At 37.6% G+C, this 27,014-nt stretch overlaps 1 protein-coding gene across 1 annotated transcript in view; it reads left to right on the forward strand.

The window, feature by feature from the left end:
- EIF2AK3 (eukaryotic translation initiation factor 2 alpha kinase 3) overlaps positions 1–27,014 on the forward strand; it is a 74,728-nt gene that overhangs the window by 42,340 nt on the left and 5,374 nt on the right. The window contains exons 7-15 of the mRNA XM_001140984.6: positions 208–345; positions 1,003–1,125; positions 3,037–3,257; positions 5,546–5,658; positions 9,450–9,572; positions 12,371–12,520; positions 13,632–14,412; positions 18,046–18,213; positions 26,718–26,819. Coding sequence (XP_001140984.3) covers positions 208–345; positions 1,003–1,125; positions 3,037–3,257; positions 5,546–5,658; positions 9,450–9,572; positions 12,371–12,520; positions 13,632–14,412; positions 18,046–18,213; positions 26,718–26,819 — 1,919 coding nt within the window. The remainder of the gene's footprint in view (positions 1–207; positions 346–1,002; positions 1,126–3,036; positions 3,258–5,545; positions 5,659–9,449; positions 9,573–12,370; positions 12,521–13,631; positions 14,413–18,045; positions 18,214–26,717; positions 26,820–27,014) is intronic.

Here is a 27,014-nt window from a genome sequence, read left to right on the forward strand (position 1 = left end):
TATCATATGGACCTTTTGTGTAACTTTCCCTCCCTGTTTTTGTTGAATAAACATTGAGTTTATCTTTGAGTGCTTCAAGCATGTTTCTTCTTTGACAAGAGTTTTGTGGTATATGTAGAAATAACTGGAATTAATGTAATTTTATTTAATTAAAAAAACCTTTTTAAAAAAATCAATGCATAATTGACAATGTTCTGGTTGATTCAGGAATGTATAGAGGCCAGCTGTATCTGCAGTCATCAGTCAGAATTTCAGAAAAGTTTCCTTCAAGTCCCAAGGCTTTGGAATCTGTCAATGAAAACGCAATTATTCCTTTGCCAACAATCAAATGGAAACCCTTAATTCGTAAGTGAATTGTAAACTTTTCTAAATACTGTTAGTGTTCAGAGACCTAATCCTGACTGTCTTTGCCCTAGTTTTGAATACTGCAGAGATAAGAACTGTTATATACTTTATATTTTATTAGTAAACCATGATGGTATTTCAGATGTTAATAATGAATTTTTATTTTCATTTAGAGCATCATTTCTTGGAAGCAGCAGTTGCTTCTAAAAAATGTTAATCAAATATTTCTCTATACAACTTAGAAAAACTCTTAATCATTCCCTGACCATGCCAAAGTAACATTTAGCGCTTAACATACTTATATTAAGACTGTTTAGGCAAAAGTTATCTGGTTAGCACATCATATTCTTTGAGACATGAACGAATAGAAATCAAATACTGTGCACCTACTTCTTTCATTATCTTTCTAAACCTTGTACGTGTTTTTTACTACATATGTCATGTCATATTTTAATTGTTTGTTTAAACAACTCAGATTCTCTGTAAAACTGTGCTTTTCAAAGGCAAGAGCTCTGGGCCATTTGTTTAACTTATATGTTTGAATTGAATTATGGTTGAATATCAGTTTATTCAATTAAGCACGTGCATTTTTATTCAAGTCATAACAGTTCAGACTTAAGAAATATTATTATTAAGAAAATAATAATTTTCTTTTAGATTCTCCTTCCAGAACTCCTGTCTTGGTAGGATCTGATGAATTTGACAAATGTCTCAGTAATGATAAGTTTTCTCATGAAGAATATAGTAATGGTGCACTTTCAATCTTGCAGTATCCATATGGTAAGTGAAAATACTGAGTTTTATTTATTTTTTAATTTGAAATTAATAGAATTCAAATGAAGAAAAGTCGATTAGAGTATAGACAATAAAACATCTTGGGAGACAATTTCATGAATGATTACTAAGCATACAAGCTTCAAAGTTAGGTTGCCAGGGTTCAGATCCCATTTTTGCCACATGCTAGGTTGGGCACATCTAACTCCCCTGTGTCTCAATTTCTTTATCTGTAAAATTAGAATAATAATCCTAATATCTATGTATTGAGTTATTGGGAGGCCTAAATGAGATAACGCAGGCAAAGTCTCAGTTAACATCATACGTGGCACATAGTGTCAGTAAACATTGGTTCTCGTTATTAGCTCTTATTTATCAGACTATATTATGTAGGCTGTATAGTTGCCTGTATAATGAAGAAAATGTGTTTTTCATAAAACTACATGAAAATGATGCACAATGAGGTTATTTTCTTACTCAGACAAGAGAAATTAGTGCAAAAGTCAAGAATAGGTGAGATTTGGCATGAAATACATTTTCTATTTAGTAAGCAGCAGTTTTTTGAAGTTAGGATATATTCAGATATGAAAGCCTTTTAAACAGTTGTGTAATTAAGAAGTCCTCAAATCTGTATCAGGTAAACACGTAGACTCCTCATCAGTTACCCTACATGTTAGCACTGGAAAGTTATTATATAAATTAAATTGATTAAAAAAAAATGGCTCTGAACTAGAAACAGCAGCCTTTATCTTTTTTTTTTTTTTTTTTTTTTGAGATGGAGTTTCGCTCTGTCACCCAGGCTGGAGTGCAGTGGCACAATCTCGGCTCACTACAACCTCCACCTCCTGGGTTCAAGCGATTCTTCTGCCTCAGCCTCCCGAGTAGCTGGGACTACAGATGCACACCACCACGCCCAGCTAATTTTTGTATTTTTAGTAGAGACGGGGTTTCACCATATTGGCCAGGCTGTTCTCGAACTCCTGACCTTGTGATCCACTTGCCTCGGCCTCCCAAAGTGTCTGGATTACAGGCATGAGCCACTGCGCCCGGCTCCTTTATCTTGATATTGATCAAAAGACAAGTTAGGCTGGGAGTGGTGGCTCATGCCTGTAATCCCAGCACTTTGGGAGGCTGAGGCGGGTGGATCACTTGAGGTCAGGAGTTCAAGACCAGCCTGGCCAACATGGTGAAACCCCATCTTTACTAAAAATACAAAAATTAGCCAGGCATTGTGGTACACATGTGTAGTCCCAGCTGCTCAGGAGGCTGAGGCAGGGGGATCACCTGAGTCCAGGAGACAGAGGTTGCAGTGAGGCAAGATCACTGCACTCCAGCCTGGGCAACAGAGCAAGACCCTGTCTCAAAAAAAAAAAAAAAAAAAAAAAAGGCAAGATAAAAGAGAACTGTGTAATCTGACCACATAGTACAAAATAGAAGACAAAAAAAGACAGGCTATTTTTCTGGGACAAACTCATTTTGACAGCCTAAACTGAACCAAACAGCATGGATGTTTTCCTTTCATTTTGTGAAGAATGATTGGCGGTAAAATTTGGTATTTTATTGATAACCAAACAAAAGGAAAGCTAAAAATACCCTGAAGGAAGATTGAGTATTAATTCTTATATTTAAAGAATTGAATTATTAATGAGGTTATTAATGGAGTAGCCCTTAAGATTTTTTTCTAGTCTTATTACTTAATATAAAGAAAATTTAATATGCTTATAGGATAAAGGAAAATGTCTATGTTTACGGGAGAAAAATGAGACAAATTAAGATGTTTAAAATACATTAAAGAAGAGAGACAAAACTTAAAAGGAATTAATGTGATAAGTCACAGGAAAATGGATAAATTTGAATAAAGACGGGCCTATTTTTGATTACCTTTAAAAAAAACCGTTTTAATGTTTCTATTTGAAGATAATGGTTATTATCTACCATACTACAAGAGGGAAAGGAACAAACGAAGCACACAGATTACAGTCAGATTCCTCGACAACCCACATTACAACAAGAATATCCGCAAAAAGGATCCTGTTCTTCTTTTACACTGGTGGAAAGAAATAGTTGCAACGATTTTGTTTTGTATCATAGCAACAACGTTTATTGTGCGCAGGCTTTTCCATCCTCATCCTCACAGGGTAAGAATCATGGTTGCTTACTGTCTGGTTTCCACTTCCCCACCTCCTATTTGCTTCTCAACCCATCACAGTCTGGCTTCCATCCCTACTGCTCCACCGAAGCTACTCTTGCCAAAGTTCTCAGTGATCTTCCTTGTATTAAATGTAATGGACATTTTTCAGTCCTTATCTAACTGAACCTCTTTGTATTTGACACTGTTGAACATCTCCCTTTGACCTTTCTTGCCTGACTTCCTTGACACCATGCTCTCCTGGTCTCCTTGGGTGTGATGTGGATGCTTCAGGACCTGATCTTTCTCATCCTCTCAGTATTGTTGGTATTCCTCAGCACTCCCTCTTTTCACTGTTCATCCCACAAACTCTCCTTAGATGGTCTTCCCTACTTTCCCAGCTCCAATCTTCTTATATACTAATGGTTCCCAAATCTGTTTCTCTGGAACAGCTATCTAGTAAGTGCTACACAGGCACTTCAAATGAGCCATATCTCAGACTGTCCTCATTTCCACTCCCATTCCCCTCCCCTCCCCAGCCTGTTCTAGCATTTTTCTCTCTCAAAGAAATGTACTGCCGTATGCAGTCACGAAAGCCATGAAATCATTTTGCTCTCCCTTATCAGTCACCAAGTTCTGTCGAATCCTTCCTCCTAGATATCTTCACATTTTTCTTCTTCTTCTCTATGTGTCAGTTTTCATTTCCGCAGCACAAATACCATCATCACACCTCTCCTGAATCACTGAAATAACTTCTAACTGGCCTCTGTGCCCCTAGTCCTCAGGCTATCTCCAGTCCATTCTCCACACCCTAACTCTAGCTGCATTTCTGGGCTTAAAAACCTCTAATACCTGACCCTCCTCCCCATTGTTAGGCTCAAGTCCAGCCTTCTCAAAACATGCAAGGTTCTGAATGATTCGTACCCTGCCTGCACATGACCCATCCTTCACTGGTACCCTAATCCCTTCCTCCCCTCCACCGTGCTCGGTCACTAGGCTGAGCTGCTTTCAGTCCTTCCTGTAGACCGTGCTCTCGCTTAGCCTGGTGGTGCTCATCCCTCTAACCTCGCCTTGGAACCTTGTTCCCTACTTCCTCTCCCTTCCCTCTCAAATATTAACTCCTGGGTAATATCTTTTAGTTTGAAATTAGTTGCCATGTCCCCTGGGAAGTCTTCTTTAACCTCTTATTTCTGAGTTAGATTTCCTGCCTATGTCTACACTCTGTACTCCTCTTACTATTTACTAAAATATTTAATAGGTAATTCCTAATTTCTCTCTCTACCTCTAGACTGTACATTCTTTTTTTTTTTTTCCAGAGACAGGGTCTCACTCATCTCACTCTGTCACCCAAGCTGGAATGCAGTGGCACCATCTCAGCTCACTGCAACCTCCGCCTCCTGGGTTCAAGCAATTCTTGTTCTTCAGCCTCCCGAGTAGCTGGGACTATTGGCATATACCACCACACCCAGCTAATTTTTGTATTTTTTGTAGAGATGGGGTTTCATTATGTTGGTCAGGCTGGTCTGGAACTCCTGGCCTCAAGTGATCTGCCCACCTCAGCTTTCCAAAGTGTTGGGATTACAGGCATGAGCCACCATGCCTGGCCTAGACTGTACATTCTTAAGGACAAGAACCAGTCTACACTGTTTACCACCATCTCCTCAGCCCCTTACACAGTGCTTGGCACATAATTGGAGCTCAGTAAAGATTTGTTGAAAGAATCAGTGACTAAACAGGTGACCCACAGTGCCCCAATTTGACCATGATAATTATTAACATCCTCTAAAACATCTTTTAGGAGATGTTGGTAAAGAGGCATTGCCTGATTTAATTTCCTGTTCTTAAAAGCATTTTAATGCAATCTATGAAACTGGTTAGGAAGGAAATCTCTCTAGTCTTTTTGTTGTTGTTGTTGTTGTTACTGGGTTTTTTGTTTGTTTGCTTTTTTTCCCTACCTCATTTTGTCAAAAGAAATCACTCTAGTCTTGCCCAGGAGTTTGTGTTTATGCTTACATGTGTGCATTGTCTTTCTATCTAGTTATGTATCATGCTGTACATATGACATACCCACATTATAAAGAAACAAAATCCCCTCAAAGACTGGAGGGATAGCAATGGGAAGATAAACTTTTTTTCTTTTATAATAAAGCAAAATGCTGCACTTTGTTTTCATAATGCTTTTATTTTTCTTGATGCTACTTACGTATTTTTCAGTGTTGTTTATTTTATAACCTAAAATTGTTAGCTAACTTCAGTTCAGCTTTGTACTGGTAGTGATTTTGTTTTTCACCTTATCAGCAAAGGAAGGAGTCTGAAACTCAGTGTCAAACTGAAAATAAATATGATTCCGTAAGTGGTGAAGCCAATGACAGTAGCTGGAATGACATAAAAAACTCTGGATATATATCACGGTAAGAGTCTTATAAAATACAACCATCTGAATCAAAGAAGAAATGACCTAAGATCTTGTTTAACTTTTTTTTTTAATGTGTGGATATCTAGAAAAATAAAACATAGGCTTAACCCTCAATAAATAAATAAATTCAGGTAACTTAAATGTATTAAAAGTGGTATATACCCTAAGAAAGATAAAAATAGAGTGTTACAGGAATTTAGAATTTCAGCTACCAAATTAAGTTCTTATTCAAGTAACTTAGTTATTTAGGGTCTACTATGTACTAGGATTAGCATTTATAGTACCAGATAATAATTAGGTTTATAAGAGTGTGATATGAGTCTCCACGTTTCGGAATCCTCATTTATTTTCATTATTGTTCTATCTGTAATAGGAAGTAGAAATATAGGGAAAAAAACACTAATAGAACAGATAGTTTTTAAAAGCAGAAGGGGGAGATGGATTAGCTAAAAGTAGGCAGTTTAAATAAAAGTAAAGAAGCTATTAGCAATCTCTCAAGTATAAAATGTCACCTTTGATGCATTGTGATAACTGGAAATGGTGTTATGGTTTATTTTTCATATTACATGGATTATACCTATTTTTCTCTTTGTCTTGATAGCATACTTCTTATCACTTTAGTGATATGGGGACAAGGAAAAGACATGGAACTATACTGCTTAATATCTAGGGTAATGATTTTATGGCAGAAAAGATTGAAAATAATAGATAAATATGTATATTGGGGCCCTCCAAGGAAACAGAAATGACAAGATGTGCATATATATCTTATACATAGGCATATATCTTTATATATATACTTCTATATAGATATAGATGCACAAGCATATTCACAACAAATTAAGGAAATACTTGTGACAATTACAGTTCTCATTTTTGATACCTGTCATGTGGTCACAGCTGGTAGTTATAAGTACCTTCCTCCTCTATCCATCCCATATTCCCTTTCCCATTGGAGAACAACACCTCAGCCGGTTGTAATTCTATATCTGGTAGGGTGACCCAAATCCACAGTCCTGAAGGGTCTGGGAGATTGGTAGTTCTGCCTGGATTGGATTGTTGTAGTTTTCCATTGACCTTAATCACAAGGCATGATTATACAAAGAGATCCCTAAGGGATCTCATGTATTTCAGACCTACTCTTTCTTACACCTCCACTGTGAAACAGCAATCCAGTTTCCCCTTAGTAGTCAGGATTAGTCATCCAGCCAGCACAGTAGCTGTCTTCTTTGTTGATTGGAAGGCATGAGGAGTTCAAAGTTGCTGTTGTATCTCCTGGTGGAAGTGTTCCTCTCTCTTAGACAAAGACCTCTAGGCCTGCCGAACATAAGGTCACAGGAACAGGAAGCAAAAATGTTGCCAGTGGATCACTAGGCGGTAATGGTGGGTGATGCCACTCGCATTTCCATCCCTTGATCCCTGGACCTGTAAATACTGGCTATGGGAGAAACCATGCTATAATATATTAGACACTGATTCAGAGCATATCCAGCTTTCTGGAGAACCCTGGCCCAGCCCTGCAAGGTACCTACCTGGCAGTGTAATGGAGTCTTAAAAGGCCATTCTACCTTTCTGTCAAACCAGCTGCTTCAGGATGGTGGGGAACAGGTAAAAACAGTCAATTTCATAAACAAAGCAAAATTTACTAGGTGATTAACAAATGCTAAAGGCTACTTTAATACCTTTGCTAATAAAAATACTAATATATCAGTGACTGTCAACACCAGCAGGCAGTGAGAGAAAGAATAAAGGATCCAACAACTCCCATGAGGTAGTCTACTACTGAAGTTATTCACTGTTCATTAAACATTTATTCTGAACAGCTGTGTGCAGGACAATATTTCAGGCTTTGGGAGAAATAAAAAGACTGCTCCTATCCTGGAGAAGCTTAAAGTCTATGGGAAAGATACTACTGGGTAAAACAAGCATGTAAGAAGAAAGCCATGAACCAAATCACTAAATCTGTTTGTGATGATCTAGGAGGACATCATAAATGAAGTCATATTTGAACTGAATTTTAAATTGTGAGAGTTGGGCAAGTAGAGATGAGGTTTCGGGAATAGAATAAATGCGGTATCATGAATAAAGATGTATTTGTCAGGCTTTTGTCAAGAAAATTAGAAAAATATACTCAAAATTGAATTAGACTTAAGTCAGTTTAACTTTATTCAATATGAAGAATGCAGCTCTTGGGTCTTTTTTTTTTTTAAATATGGGAGTTCTATAATAATACCTAATGTTTTTTAGTGGCGACAATGTCCTAGGCACTGTTAAGAACATGAACTCTGCATTCAGTCATGAGTTCAAATCTCAGCTCTGTTATTTATCAGCTGACAACTTAGGCAAGATGATACTTATATTTCTAGGGTCTGTAATCACATATAAGATGTTACTCTTTTTAGAAGATAGTCCATTTTTATATAGGTGTTTTCCTTAATATGGGAAGATAATTCAGCTGGCCCTCCAGGAGTAGGATATGAAGTTTGTGGGCTTTTGCATTTGGGGAGACTGATTTGTACTGAGGTACCTTGACTGGCTATTTTTAGGAATACAGATTATTACTCTTCATTTTCTATGAAAGGAATTGGCCGGCCCATGGAACGTTGAAATCTATTGCTTCTCCTTAACTCCATGCTTTAACCAGCTGAGGCAACTACTAAATTAATGAGTATGTAAGTCATAATATAAGTCTTAAAGTAAATAATGAGTATGTAAGTCATAAACTTACCCTTATAAGGGATATCAGACATCATCTAATTTATTCATTAATTCATGCATTTATTCAACAGACATTTGTTAGACTTTCGGTTTGTCAGGTAGTGCCCACCCATTGGAAATACAAAGAGAAACAAGAATGATTTTCTGCATTCATGGCCCCCATAATACAGTGGCGGTGGGAGAAGGGAGCTGCTTACACATAATTGCAAAAAATTAAGATTAAGTTTAAATACTTCAAAGTATTATGTGCAGAGTGTTATGGGAATGTCGAGACAGGGGTCTAAGAAAGCCTTACAGAGGTGATGAGATGAGCAGAATGAAAGAAGAATAGGGTTCATTAAATGCAAAGAGGAAGGCCATCCCAGTGGAGCAGACAGCAGAAGCAAAACCTTGAATTGTGAGACAGCATGGTGCAAATTGACTGGATGATACAGTGCAGGTCAGTGAAGTCAGCACTAAAGGGAGAAACAGGCTGCTTAGTGGAGGCCCCTGTGAGTGACAGATGGTGAGTTGGCTTCTGTTTGACTTGGTACCTCCAGTGGTAGGTACACTGACTCATGGGGCAACCCAACCCATGTCAGCTTTGGTTCCTAGGAAGGTTTATGGCTAAAATAGTACCTGGGTATAATAGGACTGATTAAAATTTTCCCATAAAATTGACAGGTAATTAGCTAAGATAAAAACACATTTTCTGTAATTGATTACAAAATGTCACAGAATGTAAAAGATATGAGGATTAGGAATATGATATTTTGGTAGATGATAGGAAGTATTGGACAGCACACATCACTAGTGCAGCAGCTGTAAGAAAAAGTGATTAACAAGTGATTCCCAATTAAACACGTCTTTTTTATTTTTAATTTTTTTCTAGGAAACATAAGAATGTGTTTGCTTCATTTATACAAACAGGACTAAAAATGCCGTTAATCAAATTCAAAATATACTATTTATTAAGATGAGTTCTATGAGTTTATACATTTTTATGTGTCATAAGATTGAACTGATTTTCACATTACCACAAAATTTAAAACTGTTGCAAACCTTTATAAATTTTACCTCTTTTTAAAGATATCTAACTGATTTTGAGCCAATTCAATGCCTGGGACGTGGTGGCTTTGGAGTTGTTTTTGAAGCTAAAAACAAAGTAGATGACTGCAATTATGCTATCAAGAGGATCCGTCTCCCCAATAGGTAATGGGTGGTACCTTCAGTAAACTTGAAATCAGCACAGTGTGATCTAATCTCATGGGTAAAATATCCTTCTTACTGTACTCTGTAAACACCATAGAAAACAGTTTCAGACGTTTCAAATCTTAGGTTCTAAGTGCTGCCAATTAACCAGCTGTCTAAAAGTTGTTATCTCTATAGGTTGCTTTCTATCTACTTTAAAAATATGCCCTTGTTTTTTATTATTAACTCAGGACTTTCGTTTAGTGGCTTATAATAACTGTAGACCAGTAAATTGCAGCATTTTAAAACATTCTATATTTTTGTATAAATAAGGAAAAGTACTAGAACAAAAACATTTGAATTATATTGTCTCTACCTGGTAATAACTATTAACACTTTAGAGTATTTCCTTTTGATTTTGTTTTCTGGTCATATATTTACCTAACTGGTAGCCAGTTGCCAGTACTGTACAGTTTTGTCTGTTGCTTTCTTCATCATATCCTCTATATTTTTCATAAGGATATGTTATTAGAATCCTAAAATATATTAAAAGTATTTTATGGCTTGGTAATAGTCCATTTAATACACGTGCCATATTTTGTTTAACCATTTCTTATTGTTAAACAATTTGGTTTCTAATTTGTTAGAATTAGAAATAACTTTACCATAAAAAAAAAACCTTTGCAGTATTCATCTTTTTATGTACCTTTTGACAATATCTATTTCCTTAGGATAGATTCCTAGAAGTGTGATTTCTGGCTCAGAACAGTGTGATGCTTAAGATGATAGGGTTCCAGCAATACCTTTTATTCTAACTATGTAGAAGGCCCTTGTTGCTTTTTTTTTTTTTTTTGAGACAGGGTCTTGCACTGTCACCCAGGCTGGAGTGCAATGGCACAATCTCGGCTCTCTACAACCTCCGCCTCCCTGGTTCAAGTGATTCTCATGCCTCAGCCTCCCGAGTAGCTGGGATTACAGACACCCACCACCACACCCAGCTAATTTTGTATTTTTAGTAGAGATGGGGTTTCACTATGTTGGCCAGGCTGGTCTCAAACTCCTGACCTCAAACTGCTTTGGCCTCCCAAAGTGCTGGGATTACAGGCATGCACCACCACACTCGGCTAATTTTTGTATTTTTAGTAGAGACAGTGTTTCACCGTGTTGGCCAGGCTGGTCTCGAACTCCTGACCTTAAATGATCCACCCGTCTTGCCCTCCCGAAGTGCTGGGATTGCAGGCATGAGCCACTGTGCCTGGCCTCTTGTTGATTCTTGATTAAATGCACACTAATTGTTGTGCTGTCATCATATCTGGTAGTCACAGCTTTTTCAAATTCCTGTTTGGTAGGTACAGGAATTGGATGGTTTGGGTACTAGGGAACTATTTTTTTTCTTTTGGTAAATAACTTTTGAGTAGTTTAAATATTCATATGTGCCAGGCACTACGTAAGTGATAAAAACTGAGCAAGGTTTCTGCCCTCAAGAAGCCTGTTCCTTTTTGGTGCTTCTGTACGTACACTCAAGTAAATACAATGCAAGAAAGATTTTGACCTTTGCCTTATCTTAGTAAATATTAATAGCTTCTCATGAAGAAGAGCGGATGTGGCCAAAAGGCAGTCAAGGAAGTGAAGCTTCATAGAAATGGCGGCATTTGCTCTGGGTGCTCAAGAGTAGCCTTCAGTAGGAGACAGGTGGGGAGGGATGGCCAAGTGCATGAAATGGCCCGAGCAAAGGCTCTCACAAGCACTTGGAGGTGGTATGGAGAATGGTGAGAGTTCTGGAATAGATGGAACAAAGGGTAAGAATAGGGGAGGATGGAAGAGAGGAAGAAAAAGATAGGTTGGCCAGGTACAGTGGCTCACGCTTGTAATCCCAGCACTGTGGGAGTCCTAGGCGGGTGGATCATTTGAGGCCAGGAGTTCGAGACCAGCCTGACCAACATGACAAAATCTCATCTCTACTAAAAGGCAGTTGGAGGTTACAGTGAGCTGAGATCGCATCACTGTACTCCAGCGTGGGTGACAGAGTGAGACCCTGTCTCAGGAAAAAAAAAAAAAAAAGATAGCTTGTAGCACCTTAAATGCCAAGCAAAGAAGTTGGGATTTTAAAACTTTATTTGTACGTGCAGTAGATGCGCTTGTAGCATTTATTTCCAGAAGAGAAAAACAAACAAAACTGAAATACTTGTATTTTTTAAAATACAGGACTTGTGTGGCCTTTTAGAAGTATACCCTAGGCTAGCCGGGCACGGTGGCTCACACTTGTAATCCCAGCACTTTGGGAGGCCAAGGCAGGTGGATCACCTGAGGTTAGGAGTTCGAGACTAGCCTGACCAACATGGTGAAACCCTGTCTCTACCAAAAACACAAAATTACCTGGGTGTGGTGGTGCGCATCTGTAATCCCAGCTACTCGGGAGGCTGAGGCATGAGAATCACTTGAACCAGGGAGGCGGAGGTTGCAGAGAGCCGAGATTGCGCCACTGCACTCCAGCCTGGGTGACAGAGCGAGACCCTGTCTCAAAAAAAAAAAAAAAGTATAACCTAGGCTAACTCATCTGTTTCTAATTTTAGTTTCAAGAAAAGATCCTATTTTATTATTTTCTGTTTTCACTATTAGATATGAATACTTCAGATATGAACAGCCTTCAGTATTGTCTTACTTTCTCTCTTTTTCAGGCTAATTTTATTTCTTTAATTTTCCTTTTTTATGGATATATAATACATCTACATATTTTAGGGGTATAAGTCATATAATTTGTAAAGATCAAATCAGTGTAATTGGAATATCCATCACCTTAAATATTTTCTCTCTTTCAGGGAATTGGCTCGGGAAAAGGTAATGCGAGAAGTTAAAGCCTTAGCCAAGCTTGAACACCCGGGCATTGTTAGATATTTCAATGCCTGGCTCGAAGCACCACCAGAGAAGTGGCAAGAAAAGATGGATGAAATTTGGCTGAAAGATGAAAGGTAACTAACTTTGTTACACATACACTTAAGCTAGTTTTTTGCTTGTGTGATTACAATGTCAGTTTTATAACTTTAGGGATTTTTTTTTTTTTTTAAAGAAAAGAAACAGCAGAGTTCTGTTGTTTCATGTTTTGAAAAGATCTCTAGCCACTTGTGAAATTTTGGTTTAGATTTTGAGAACATACAGGGGTGACTCATGCCTGTAATCCCAGCACTTTGGGAGGCCGAGGTGGGAAGATGGCTTGAGCCCAGGAGTTCAAGACCAACCTGAGCAACATAGTGAGACCCTGTCTCTTAGAAAAAATAAGAGAGAACTTACATTTTAAAAAAATTACTAGTTGATAGGACTCTATACATTGTGATTGATTGAGGGATTTATAGTGACTTTTCTCAGTATAAGGTATCTGCTTCTGTCTCCATTTTTAAAAAATGTTTGTTATTTAGTTCTCTTAGCAGTTAACAATTTACAACTCCTTTTTAAGTAGTTTTGAACTATTTGCAGTTAAAAATACATAAACTTAGCCTGAATATATTGCCCATATTAACTATGATGTGCTATAGGAAGGAAGGCCCTTTAAAAACTATTAAAGGAGAAGAAAAAGGAAGCATGTGTAGATAGACTGCCACCAAACAACTGGAGTGAAACTCCTACCTACAGGTATCTAAGCAACATTAGATCCACGTGAGGTACCTTGTTGAAGTGGTGCTTATTATAGACTCAACCAATAACTAAGCCATAGAAGGACCAAGTGAAGTGGCCCCATGTCTCAAGGCCTTGTGAGGCGCTGCCCTAATTTAGATTAATTTTAAGCCACCAAGGAATCCTGTCCTCACTTTGCATAAAAGGCTTTGGCTGCTCTGGCAGCCCCAGACAGTCCCAGGTAACTGTTCCATGTATAAAATTAAGCTTTAAAATTAAGTTTTTTAGAAGGAATGAATGGAATGTGATGTTCTGTATCTCACATTGCATGTTTTTATTTAGTTTGTATGTTTTGTTGTCATTTGGTAAGTGGCCTTATTATAGTTGAAGCTTTTTAAACAGAGGGTGCAGTTCAGGTACTTGAATCAATATATATTCACTCTTACCCCTTTGTATTTCTCCCACTTTTAGCACAGACTGGCCACTCAGCTCTCCTAGCCCAATGGATGCACCATCAGTTAAAATACGCAGAATGGATCCTTTCTCTACAAAAGAACATATTGAAATCATAGCTCCTTCACCACAAAGAAGCAGGTCTTTTTCAGTAGGGATTTCCTGTGACCAGACAAGTTCATCTGAGAGCCAGTTCTCACCACTGGAATTCTCAGGAATGGACCATGAGGACATCAGTGAGTCAGTGGATGCAGCATACAACCTCCAGGACAGTTGCCTTACAGACTGTGATGTGGAAGATGGGACTATGGATGGCAATGATGAGGGGCCCTCCTTTGAACTTTGTCCTTCTGAAGCTTCTCCTTATGTAAGGTCAAGGGAGAGAACCTCCTCTTCAATAGTATTTGAAGATTCTGGCTGTGATAATGCTTCCAGTAAAGAAGAGCCGAAAACTAATCGATTGCATATTGGCAACCATTGTGCTAATAAACTAACTGCTTTCAAGCCCACCAGTAGCAAATCTTCTTCTGAAGCTACATTGTCTATTTCTCCTCCGAGACCAACCACTTTAAGTTTAGATCTCACTAAAAACACCACAGAAAAACTCCAGCCCAGTTCACCAAAGGTGTATCTTTACATTCAAATGCAGCTGTGCAGAAAAGAAAACCTCAAAGACTGGATGAATGGACGATGTACCATAGAGGAGAGAGAGAGGAGCATGTGTCTGCACATCTTCCTGCAGATCGCAGAGGCAGTGGAGTTTCTTCACAGTAAAGGACTGATGCACAGGGACCTCAAGGTCTGTATTTGTGGAGCATCACCCTTGGGGTTTCAATCTGACGTTTTGTGATTCAGAGCAGTACTTGCAGTACTCTGAAGGATCCTTAAGAGTTGGGGGGAGTAAAAGCATCTGAGAGCAGAGGTCTGAGAAAGTAGCCTCGAAGGGGCCTGCTGCAAGAATAAGAAGTCTTATGTCTGAAAACTTTAGGCAAACCATGCATTCATTGTCTTCAGTAATGTGTTTGTGTTCATTTTACTGTAAAATGTATTCTCAGTAGTCCAGGTGAGGGAAAAAAAAGAAAAAAGAATCTTTAGGTAAAATCCACCATGAGCAGATATAGCCTGTTTGTTTGTTTGTTTGTTTTTGTTTTTCTATGGTTTTGAGTAACCCTGACACCAATACCTCCAGGGCTCTGAAGCAGCATGGTGAAAGGGATCTGAATGGAAGGAGAGACATGGGTTCCTTCATTAGCCAGCTTGAATTGGGGCAAATCTCCACACTTTTGCTTCTTTTTCTGAACTGTTTAGACTTTGGGGGAAGGGGTAAGAAGCCGAATGGGGAAAGGTAGCAAATAGTTAACCAGATGACTGTTTACAGCTCTAAAACCTTGGATTCTATTTTCAATATATTCAGTAGTGAATTTTGTAGTAATATAATATGCAAAATTATTAAAGAGTCTTACTAAAACATGACATTTCAGTAGTAGTGTTTCTAAAAATAAGTACATGGAACTTTTATTTAACTAATTTCCCACATTCCATATACTCTTAGCCATCACCAGTAGATGTGGAGTGAATGTATAAATACTTTTCTGATGAAAGTAGCTTAAAGTCTTGATAGATGTGGATCCATTTTAAGTCTTTTCAGACTTAAAACAGACTTGTTTCAGGCACAAAAGTAGCTATTTGGACACAAGTTATTTTCTTCTAAAATCAGCAGTAGGTTTTCAAATTCTTGGGTATATTTTAAGAGTTTTAGGGTAACAAGAATAGGAATTAGAAATAATTCTTATTTTTTAATATAATTGTTATTTAGTCATATAAATCATTATGCTTCAGTGATTTTGACGTGGGCCCAAACTGATTGCCAAGAATTGTTCTGCACTGAATGAAAAGTTCAGAGATGAATTATTTGGTTGGATTGGAGAAGACAGTTTACAGGAGACCACACACCCCTAATTTGAGAGAATACTAGCATTTAGGTTTGAATATAGTAAACGCTTATCACTAGGTGGGAAACAACTAGCTGAAATACACATTCTTCTTGTACTTAACGCTTGCTGTACACACAAATGCCAACTTGAAAGACAATGAATCATGTTTTCACTAATGAATATTCTTCTGCTAATTTTATAATGTAAATGAGAATATTGGTAAATATCCATTTAATGCTACAATGTTGTCTAAAGATTTTTCTGTAATTGTCTATGCACCAGAAAAATTGCAAGAAGAAAGTTAATATTCCTGTTAGTTTTTCTAGAAATCAGAAAGTTTTATTCCTTTCTAAATAGAAGACAATTCCTTTTAAAGATTTCTAGTGCGCCACCCCCAACCAAAAAAAAAAAGCCAAGATTTTTGTTCCTGGGTGAAAAAGCTGTACATTTTGCTACGTTCTGACCTAAATCTTTGAGCTCAATGTTAAACCTTCTAGGCCCTCTCCCCCTGTTATATTTTGGTCACATTTTTGTCTTCAGGACTTTGGCTCCTGCCTCTTCAGACTAACTTCTAGTCTTCTATTTTCTCCACTCTGAGCTTTTCTCAGTTCCTCTTGATATACACTGTTCTGAAAGAAACCTGGTCCTTCTTCATTATTCTCATCACACCCGGATTATTTATTCTGTGGTTTCTATGGGGTATGAACCATATCTGTTTCTTTTACCTGTTATAGTCTCAGTACAATGCCTGAATGTTCTAGATGGTCATACCATTTATTTTGAATTTTATTTTCTTTGCACTCAAAAGTGTTTATACTGACTTAACCAGAAAAGGAAATCTGTTGGCCCACATGGCTAAACTGTTGAGAATTCAACAGTTTAAAACAGTAAAGCTTTAGCTGAGATCAAGTGATTTAGCCAGAACCTGGTTTCTGTCCTCCCCATTTCTTGTTTCTATTTAAGTCTTTTGGAGTTGGTGGGGTAGAGGGTGGAGAGAAAAGTATTGCTTTTTCCCACTATCAGAAATTTTATTCTACTTAAACCAAGGACACCTACCCATCCCTCAACAAGCCCAATCCCTAGCCAGGCAATGGGATTCCATGGATTGGCGTAAGCAACTTTTAGAGCATGGATGCCTTCCACACTAACCATGGGGTTTTGCTGCACAGTCAGCAAGAAGGAAGTTCCCAAAGTAAAGTCAAGATACTTCTGCTGGAAGCACAGGGAGATAGATACTGGAGAGCCAAAAAGCTTGTCTATTATAGGGTTCAGTAAATAACAACTGCCATCAGATGTTGGGAGTTGGGAAGAAAGATGACATTTAATGCAGGATAGTCTATTATTGCCTCTGGTACAAAGTTATTTATTGGAGAGCTGCAGATTATTACCATAGATCTTACACACAATAACTTCGTGCTTCCAAGTCAAAATCGTTTAATGGTATTTTAGAGTTTGGGAATGCAATGTTATTTTCTGGCAGTATTTGAAACATGATGAAATTCAATTTCATGAGCTAAATGGCTTCCTTTTTCCTCATTTCAAGGGCTATGAATGGTGGTCATATTACCCGCAGAGTAGAGTAGACTCTGAGGGAGAGGTGATGTATTTCATGTAGGGCACCTTGGGTTTGAGAAGCCCATGAGACCTCTGGTTAGATGTATTCAATAAACAGTGTAATATGAGTTTAGAACTCAGGGCAGAGATCTGGGAGTAGATATAGTCTTGAGAACATAGAGGTTTTACGAGAGGCAGCATAGAGTAGTAGTGAAGAGCTCTTATCCCTTCTGATAATCTATATCCCCCTCAGACGCAAACCAAAAGATCAGTCTGTTTCATTCATTCACCAAATAGTAATTAGCTACCATAGAGCAACAACTGGACTGAAATCTGGGCACGTGGCAGTGGATCACAAGGTCCTTTCCTCATAGAGCCAGACTGCTCAGGTCTGAATCCCTGCTTCACCACTTGCTAGTTGGGTAACCTTGGGCAATTTGTTTAACTTCTGGGCCTCACTTTCTATGTCTGTAAAATGGGGTTAGTACTCATCTAATGAGGTTGTAGTACATGAGTTAGTAGTAGTAAACTGCTTTGAACAGTGCCTAGCACATTGCCAGTTCTATTTATGAACTAGTTATTATTAGTTATAATTATTAAGGCTTTAAGTCATAAGTGTAGAGATGCTTGCCTGGGAAGAATATATAGAATAATAAGATTGAGGATTAAGTACCATGATCCCTAGGGAATGTGCACCTCAAAGGGTTTAAGTAGATGTTCAATAAATACTAGCACTCTTTGCTACCCTTCCCTTTTCTTTACTAGCAGTACTTGTCTGGCACAGAAAAATTGTCACTATTTTCCTGTTAGCCCATTTTAAAAAGAAATATGCTTGAAAATATCTAGTTTATTGTATTTTTTCTTTGTAGTCATTTAAATAATTCTCTTTACTTTTTCGCCTCCATGCACACCCACTGTACTTTTGTCTGTTGTATTCTTTCCAGCCATCCAACATATTCTTTACAATGGATGATGTGGTCAAGGTTGGAGACTTTGGGTTAGTGACTGCAATGGACCAGGATGAGGAAGAGCAGACGGTTCTGACCCCAATGCCAGCTTATGCCAGACACACAGGACAAGTAGGGACCAAACTGTATATGAGCCCAGAGCAGGTGAGTTTTTCAGACCTTTACTTACTAGCACAGCAGCAGATGTACCTGATGAATCTCTTCTCATGTTTTCATTAAAATACCCAGTAATCTAAAACCCAGTAAGTCTGAAAATTATGAAAACTGGCAGTAGTGTTCCAGTAGTGGAATAGTGACACAGCTAAGATGTAGTTTCTACAACCTGAATTGGGGCTGGATTAAGAAAAATACAACGCATAAAATGCACTCACCCCCTGAACAAGCACCTGACAGCAACCAGGAATTTGGAAAGAGACTTTGAATGCCACCCTCCCAAACTTAACTCGTTTGCCTTGTGTAGACTGTGTTGGAACTGTTTTCAGAGCCAGCTAGACCCAGAGGTACTATACTGAGCTGCCCTTTGTGGTCACTCATAGGCAACTTCCAGCATGTACCACAGTAGGAAATAGAGGCACATAGGCCGGCAGGTGTTGCCTTATGGGCTGCTTGGCCTTCACAGGAAAAGCACTGTAATCAGGGCAGGGACTGGAAGAGCTGGGGGAGCAGGGCATCCTGGAAGCATCAGGCGAGCATGCTCAGCCACCACCAGGCAAATGATCTTCACAAGCTTCTCTATGCTTAGAGCAGCGGGTCTCGGATGTTTTGGGCTCAGTACATACTTACACTTGTAGAAATAACTGAGAACCCAAAAGGTTTTCTTAACAAAATTTTATCTATCAATATTTGTTATATTAGAAGTTAAAAGAGAAATTTATAAAACTTTATTAAGTCAACTAAATAACAATGAAACCTATCACATCTTAAGATATTTTTATGAAAAATAAGTATTTTCTAAAACAAAAAAAAATTACAGGCACCAATTCCCCTGCAAAAAAAAAAAATTAGAGTGACATTTGTTTACATTTTTGCCAGTCTCTTTAAAGCTAACTTATAAAAGTGCTACATTCTTCTATCTGCTTTTGTGTTCAATCTGTTGCAGTATGTTATTTTGGCTGAAGTACATGAGGAAATCTGGCCTCACACAGATATGTAGTTGGAAAAAAGAGCAATATTTCATTTCAAGTAATTGTAGATATTTTGTCTTTGATAGTATATCAAAACTTAGTAAATGATAGTTTCTTAAAAGTCATTTACACTGTGAAATCTAAAACCATTCATGAATATTTTGTACTCTGGTACTTTTAACATCCCTTGGTCCATTTTGTACTTTGAATGGATCTTTTTACCCATGCTTGACTTTACATTGTGCATTAGTCATTTGGAAACTATTGCTTCCCTAAGTTTGGCAACTATTCCAAAAGTCATCACAGTTCATTATGTAATATAAAAAGTCACTTTGGTTAATACAACCACCAATCTCACCAGAAAAGGCTTTATGTACATATTAGGAGGCTATCAAATTCCCACTGGTAGATTGAAATCTTCCAAAATTTTAATTTTCACTTAAAAGCTCAACTTTTATCATTGGCAACAAATACTGTTAGTTTTCCTTGAAATGCCATTCTCACATTGTTCATCTTTTTTTTCTCTTTAAAAAAAAAAAAAGTTGTTTTTTTTTTTTTTGAGATGGGGTCTTGCTGTGTTACCCAGACTAGTTTTGAACTTCTGGCCGCAAGCCATCCTTGAACCTCAGCCTCCCAAAGTGCTGGGATCACAGGTGTGAGCTACCATGCCCGGTCTCATTGTTCATCTTTAAGAAAGTGTCCCTCGGCCAGTCGCAGTGGCTCACACCTATAATCCCAGCACTTTGGGAGGCTGAGGCAGGCAGATTACCTGAGGCCAGGAGTTCGAGACCAGCATGGCCAACATGGTGAAACCCCGTCTCTTGTAAAAACACAAAAATTAGCTGGGCATAGTAACACATGCCTGTAGTCCCAGCTACCCAGGAGGCTGAGGCACAAGAATTGCTTGAACTTAGGAGGCAGAGGTTGCAGTGAGCTGAGATTGCACCACTGCACTTCAGCCTGGGTGACAGAGCAAGACTCCATCTCAAAAAAAAAGAAAAAAAAGAAACTCTCTGTCAAGTATCCAAGTCTCAATAACTGTAGTTTGTCTACCAATTATTCTTTCAAGTCAAAATGGTGTTCTATGAAAAGAGCAGCTAGAGCATATTGTAACTCAAATAATTGCACAAATGCTAATGATACTCACAAGCTAATCTATGCTTACATCAGCAGGTCTCAACTTCTTAAAATTAGTTTGTTTTTTAAATTGACTCATAATTGTACATATTTATGGGGTACATACTGTCGTTTTAATACATACACTATTTAGTGATTGGATCAGGGTTATTAGCATATCCAAGGTATCAAACTTGGAGACAACTATTGTACTTTGGTATGGAGCATAAATGTTTTTCTGAATATTTTCCATTTTGTCTGATTATTAAAAAGGTGTATATTTAAAGGTTGAGATTAAATAAATTAATAATTTTACTGCTAAGGACATTTTAAGTGAAATGTTTTTTGGTTTTGCCTGTGAGCACGTGGTGCTGAAGAATGTAATTGCTACTGGTACAGCTTGGCACTGCTCGCTTGATTCATGCTTAGGTTCTGTCAGTGCAAATGTCAACACAGTGAAAAATTATATCTTAGTATTATTATGAAAATAGTCTTGGCCTTGCAGACCTTTTGAAAGGGTGTTAGTGTCCCGAGGAATCCATGGACCATACTTCAAGAACCACTGGATTTGACTATCTTTGAAAGATTATATCAGAGACCAGTAATAGAAACTGCCTTTGAGGAGGGCAACTTTGTTTTACTGTCATAGAGCATCCTTTTGAAGTGTTTGCATTGTTTACCTTAGTCAAGTGTTTCTTTTTTGCAATGTGAATTTTTATTTTGTATTTCATCTTTGAAGGAGGTTGCAGTGAGCCAAGATCCTGCCACTGCACTCCAGCCTGGGCAACAGAGCAAGACTCTGTCTCAAAAAAAAGAAAAAAGAAATCAAGCATTTTTACATATTAAGAGTCAAAAAAGTATCTTAAGTGAAAAAAACAAAATGCAGAAATGTGTACACCTTTTGTGTAAAGGAGGAAAAGATAGATATACATTTGCTTATGTTTACATTAAAAAACTCTGGAATGATGTGTAAGAAACAAATGGCTATGGGGGCAGTGGCAGAGGGGAAGTAACTGGTGGGGCTAGGCCATTGAGGGACAGAGAGGGAACTTTTACTGTTAGCTCTTTTTGAGCCATCTGAATGTGTTACCTATTAAAAGTTAATTTGAGATGAGAAATATATAAAAATTGGCAATAGACATCAAACCCAATGAACGATATGTGCCAATGGTTCTTGTGAATATTGATACCAAAATGAGAATAAAATCCAAAATGTATTCCTAGTAAAAGACAAATAATTTTAAGTATGCTTATCATTATAAGCTGAGTTTGTCATTCCTATATTAAATTAACAAAGATTAGGAAATGGACGATGGTAAGAACATGGAAAATAAAGATGGGAGTAGGGATTTGTACTTGATGTAGCTAAGTTTGGCAAATAGAATAATAAAACTATTTCTACCTCTGTATCACTTACAGACGACAAACACAAACTGCAGCAAAGGGAAAGGATATGGAAATACAAGTGATGTAGCCAAATATTAGTTATGACAACAAATAAATAGATGTGTTTAAATATCCCCATGAAAGGGAAACTTCAGGTTGGATTATAATTTTAAAAAAAAAGGTTAGAAAGGGAAGCTAGGTAAAAAAATACTAAGCTTTATATACAGTTGCTATTTGAAGATTTATTGATGAATAAATTATATTTACTTTCATTTTGAACTTCTAGGCCACAAAGAAATATCCATAGATATTGTAAATGCCTTTTTATGATTATAATATATTAAAAGAAGGGTATAGTGGTTTATAAATTGATTTTTATAATTTTGTCTGTTTTTATTTTTGCTTTTGCTTCTGTTTTGCTGGCTGGAAATTTTATTATTTTATTTTTTTGAGACAGGGTCTTACTTTGTCACTCAGGCTGGAGTATAGTCATGTGATCTTGGCTCACTGTAGCCTCTGCCTCCTGGGCTCAAGTGATCCTCCCACCTCAGCCTTCCAAGTAGCTGGGATTACAGGTCCACACCGCCATGCTCAGATCATTTTTTTGTTTTTTGTGGCGATGAGGTGTCACTATGTTGCCAAGGCTGGTCTTGAACTCTTGGGATCAAGCAATCCTCCCGCCTTGGCCTCCCAAAGTGCTAGGATTACAGGTGTGAGCCACTGTGCCTGGCCAACTGGAAATTTTAAAACCCTCCTAAATAACTATCAGGTCAATAGATGATGGGTTGATAAGTGCAGCAAACCACCATGGCACACGTTTACCTGTGTAACAGACCTGCACGTCCTACACATGTACCCCAGAACTTAAAAAAAAAAGAGTTTTTAAAAATAACTATCAGGTCAATAATGAGGTAAAAATACTCATACAAAGTATTAAGAAAATGATGAAAGAAGCTGGGCACTGTGGCTTGAGCCTATAATCTCAGCTACTCAGGAGGGTGAGGTGAGAGGATCACTTGAGTCCAGGAGTTCCAGGCCAGCCTGGGCAAAATAGACCCCATCTTAAAAGAAAATGTAAAAAACTTTTTTTAAAAATGAAAGAAATGAAAAATAGTGAAATCTATAGGAAGTTTTCAAAGTTCCATTTGGAGATAAATTTATTTTCAGGCCTTCATTACATAGCACATTACTGTATAAGAGATTAGAATTCTGCTCAATAGAAGGCAGGGAGGAGCCAAGAAGATGGAAAACAAACATAAGAATTGATACTGGTGAAACAGTAAAATAGCATCACCATGGTTGTTTCTAATAGTTTAAAATAAAGATAATCCTCTCTAGCATAGATACCTACTTAAGGGGGGAAAATCACAAATAAATTTAGAAATTAGAAGAGATACAGAAGAGATTTTTATTTATAGGAGACTTTCATATATAGTCAATTGGTTGCAACCAAAAGTATCCAAACTGGCTTACGTAGAAAAATAAATAAAATAAATCTATTGGCCCTGGTAATTGAATCATCCTGCTCAAATGATCTGGCCAAGGCGTGGTGAAAGGAAAAATTAAAACTGTATGAAATATCAAAATACTATAAATACATATTTCTATCTATAGGAAAAAAGACTAGAAGAGCCATAAAATATCAACAGTCATTGCTTCTGAGTAGTGGGAATTCAAATGAATTTTAATCTATTTTGGACTTTTCTGTATGATCCAATTTTTCTACATAGTCATACAACAGAATTGATATTAAAAACAGTTTTGGTTGGGCATGGTGGCTCATGCCTGTAATCCCAGCACTTTGGGACAGGTGGATTGCTTGAGCTTCAGAGTTCGAGACCGGCCTGGGCAACATGGCGAAACCCCATCTCTACAAAAAATACAAAAATTAGCTGGGCATGGTGGTGTATGCCTGTGGTCCCAGCTACTTGAGAGACTGAAGTAGAAAGGATCGCTTGAGGCTGGGAGGTGGAGGTTGCAGTGAGCCAAGGTCATGCCACCGTGCTCCAGCCTGGGTGACAGAGTGAAACCCCTTTAAAAAAAAAAAAAAAAAAGTTTTTTTGGCCAGGCATGGTGGCTGACACCTGTAATCCCAGCACTTTGGGAAGCCAAAGCAGGCAGATCATCTGAGGTCAGGAGTTCGAGACCAGCCTGGCCAACGTGGTGAAACCCCGCCTCTACTGAAAATATAAAAATTACCGGGCGTGATGGCAGGCACCTGTAATCCCAGCTACTTGGGAGGCTGAGGCAGGAGAATTGCTTGAACCCAGGAGGGGGAGGTTGCAGTGAGCCGACATCTTGCCATTGCACTCCAGCCTGGGCAACAAGAGTGAAACTCCGTCTCAAAAAAAAAAAACAAAACAAAACACCTTTTTAATTGTGTTTTTAAAAATTTATTATTATTTAAGAGGCTGGAAATAATACTTTTACATTTTAAATATTGTGAAAACAAATAAAAGGAATTCTATCTGGATGCTTATTAATGAAGGCTCACGACTTGGGAAGCCTCTCCCACCCAGTCCTATTTAAAAGAGATGCTTCTCCCTTCACTCCCTGCCTGGGTCCATCCCATTACACTGGTTTCTTTTTACAGCATTTTTAACTCTTTGAGGTTCTTTTTTCTTTCCCTGTGAAATATAAACTATCAGTATAGGGACTTAGCTTGTCTCTCATTCTACTCTTAACACCTGAAACAACACCTAGAATGTGGCATAGTTTCATAAGTGTTTGGTGGATGAGTGAAGGTGAATGCTAGTGAAAAGATGAACACCAGGTAGTCCTGGCCACCCCATACACACTTCTGTGCTGACTGTAGTGTGGCTTGTGGCTGCTGTGTGTGTGTGTCTTGGAAATGGGTTGCCATTTGAGAAAGGAAGAGGTTGATGACAACTGAAGCTATATTTCGTATTGTTGAAAATACTAGAAAATTAGGATAGCTGTAGAAATTTTATGGCAATGTATAGTGGTTAAAATTTGGTAGTTAAAAATGGACAGTCTTAATTATCTTCTTAATCCTCTTTAAACATAGAAACTGTCACTTTATAAAGTGCTCCTTAAAAAGTCGCACAAAATATTTGGGCTGTATGAATTGTACAATCTTACCCAAGCCTTAGAAGCTATACTAAAACATTGTTTTAAAATTATTTATTATTAGAACTCTCTTAATTTTCTCATCCTTGAAATAAATGAGCAGGACCCATGGTTACTTTGTTCTTGGTTGTAATTACGAAGAAACACAGGTTAAGTTCTAGATTTGCATACAGCGATTAAACAATTCAAAGGATATATTCTACGTCCTAATTCCTTATTTTTTAGATATTTTGTAAATATAACTTTTCATGCGTTCATGAGGCTACATTTCTTTTTTTAAATATATTTAATGACGTTAGAAACAATAAATAAATTTAGTAACACATTATATATATATATATATATATATCTATCTGTCCTCTAGGGAATACAGAAAGTATAGGGACATATAACAAAAAAGTAAAAATCACTTACCAAAAATATCTGTAAGACATTAACAGCAGTTATTTCCTTTTCTCTCTCTCTGTGTGTGTATATCTATATACACCTTACTTTAGAAAATAAAATTGGAATTCTACTCTAACATTTTGGATACAATATTAAAATATAAGCATTTCCCATATTATTAAATATTCTTAGAAAAGATTTCCAGCTGCATAGTATTCAACATTCATTTGGGACATGTTAATTACTTGTAAATTTTGCTATTAGGAATATCACTTGGGTAACTATCCCTGTACCCAAATACCCAAATGTCTGTACACATTTCCATCTGCCCTAGGGTGGGTAAAATTAGATGGGATCATTAAGCAGGAGTAAACATTTATTGCCAAGTTGCTTCTTATAAATTTGTGTTTATTTATATTCTCCAAATAGTGTGTGAGGGTGTCCTTTTCAGTTCCCCTATAAGATTTGTTTTTGCACATTTTTTTTTACACTTCCAAAACCCCAGGGATAAGAAGTGAGACAGGGTTCAGATTGCTACAGTCTCTTGGAAGGGAAGAGGGTGATGCCACTGATGTGGTCACTGAAGCTTTCCATCTGCTCTTCTATAAGTACAGAGGCAGGCAGGCTGCGCAGAAGGCCAGGGAGACAGATGCCAAGTACGGTTTAGAGGGGAAGTTGTGAAGGGATCATAAACCCTGGCAACTGCCCTGTGACCACCTCTACTTCCCAGTTAAGAAGTACTGGTATGGAGCATTTCCAAAGTTCCCTTCTTTGGCAATTTCTCAAATGTCATGTTATATCTCTAAAGAAATTTTCACAAATAAAGGGGTTCTTCTGAGTCACCAAAAGGTCAATTTTAATTTAAATAATGCTTTCTTTAGTCGAGTAGTTCTGTTGTAATTCATTTGTTCATTTTAACAACTAAGTATTTATTGAGGGCCTTCTCTATACTTAGCCCCAGTGCTGGACGATAGCAACACAAAAGAAGCATTTCCCTTCCTCTAGGACTTGATAATCTAGTTGTGAAGAATAAGAAATATACACATGAAAAATACAACCAAGAATGCAAAGTATCCGTAATTAAGTGCCCTAATGAAGGCTAACTACAGTTGATTAGTGGTTTGGAGTAATGAAGATTTTCTCATAAAAATGGGTTAGGACTAAGATGATTAGAAATGAAAGATTTGCTTTAGATAGCGTTCCCTTTGAAAAACCTCACCTCAGGGGTAGTCGAGCAGATTTTGCTGGCTCCCACAAACTTTTTTAGCATGGCAAGTCTCCAGGTTTCCGAGGGGCCTGTTTTACTGATGCATATCTCAGAGCTATACCTGGGCTTTCCTTCTGTAATGCTGAGTAGTTTAATTACTCTTGGTGTAGTAGTGAAGAAAAGAGACTTGGGAGATTAACTCTTTGCTAACATTTTTACACATGTACTTGCATTTAAACCAAGAAGTGACTAAGTAAACTTTGGGATTCAATAATGCTGTAATATCAACTGTACTGTCTCTGTGTTAATTTTTAAATTTTCTTTATGTGGGATTTCAGATTCATGGAAACAGCTATTCTCATAAAGTGGACATCTTTTCTTTAGGCCTGATTCTATTTGAATTGCTGTATCCATTCAGCACTCAGATGGAGAGAGTCAGGGTAAGTACCCTCCCTACTCAAAAAAAAAGTTTCAAACAGAAAATAATCTAACATTTACAAAAGAGTTTTTTAAAGACTTAGTTCTTCTTAATACCAGCAGATTGGTTAACTAAAAGTGAAAGAGGTGATGTGAGTAACACAGAGAGGAGTTCTAGACTATTTGCTTCCATTTAAAGCTCAGTCTTCAAAAACTTG

The sequence above is a fragment of the Pan troglodytes genome, chromosome 12 (assembly GCF_028858775.2).
Source record: "Pan troglodytes isolate AG18354 chromosome 12, NHGRI_mPanTro3-v2.0_pri, whole genome shotgun sequence".
Classification (NCBI taxonomy): Eukaryota; Metazoa; Chordata; class Mammalia; order Primates; family Hominidae; genus Pan; species Pan troglodytes.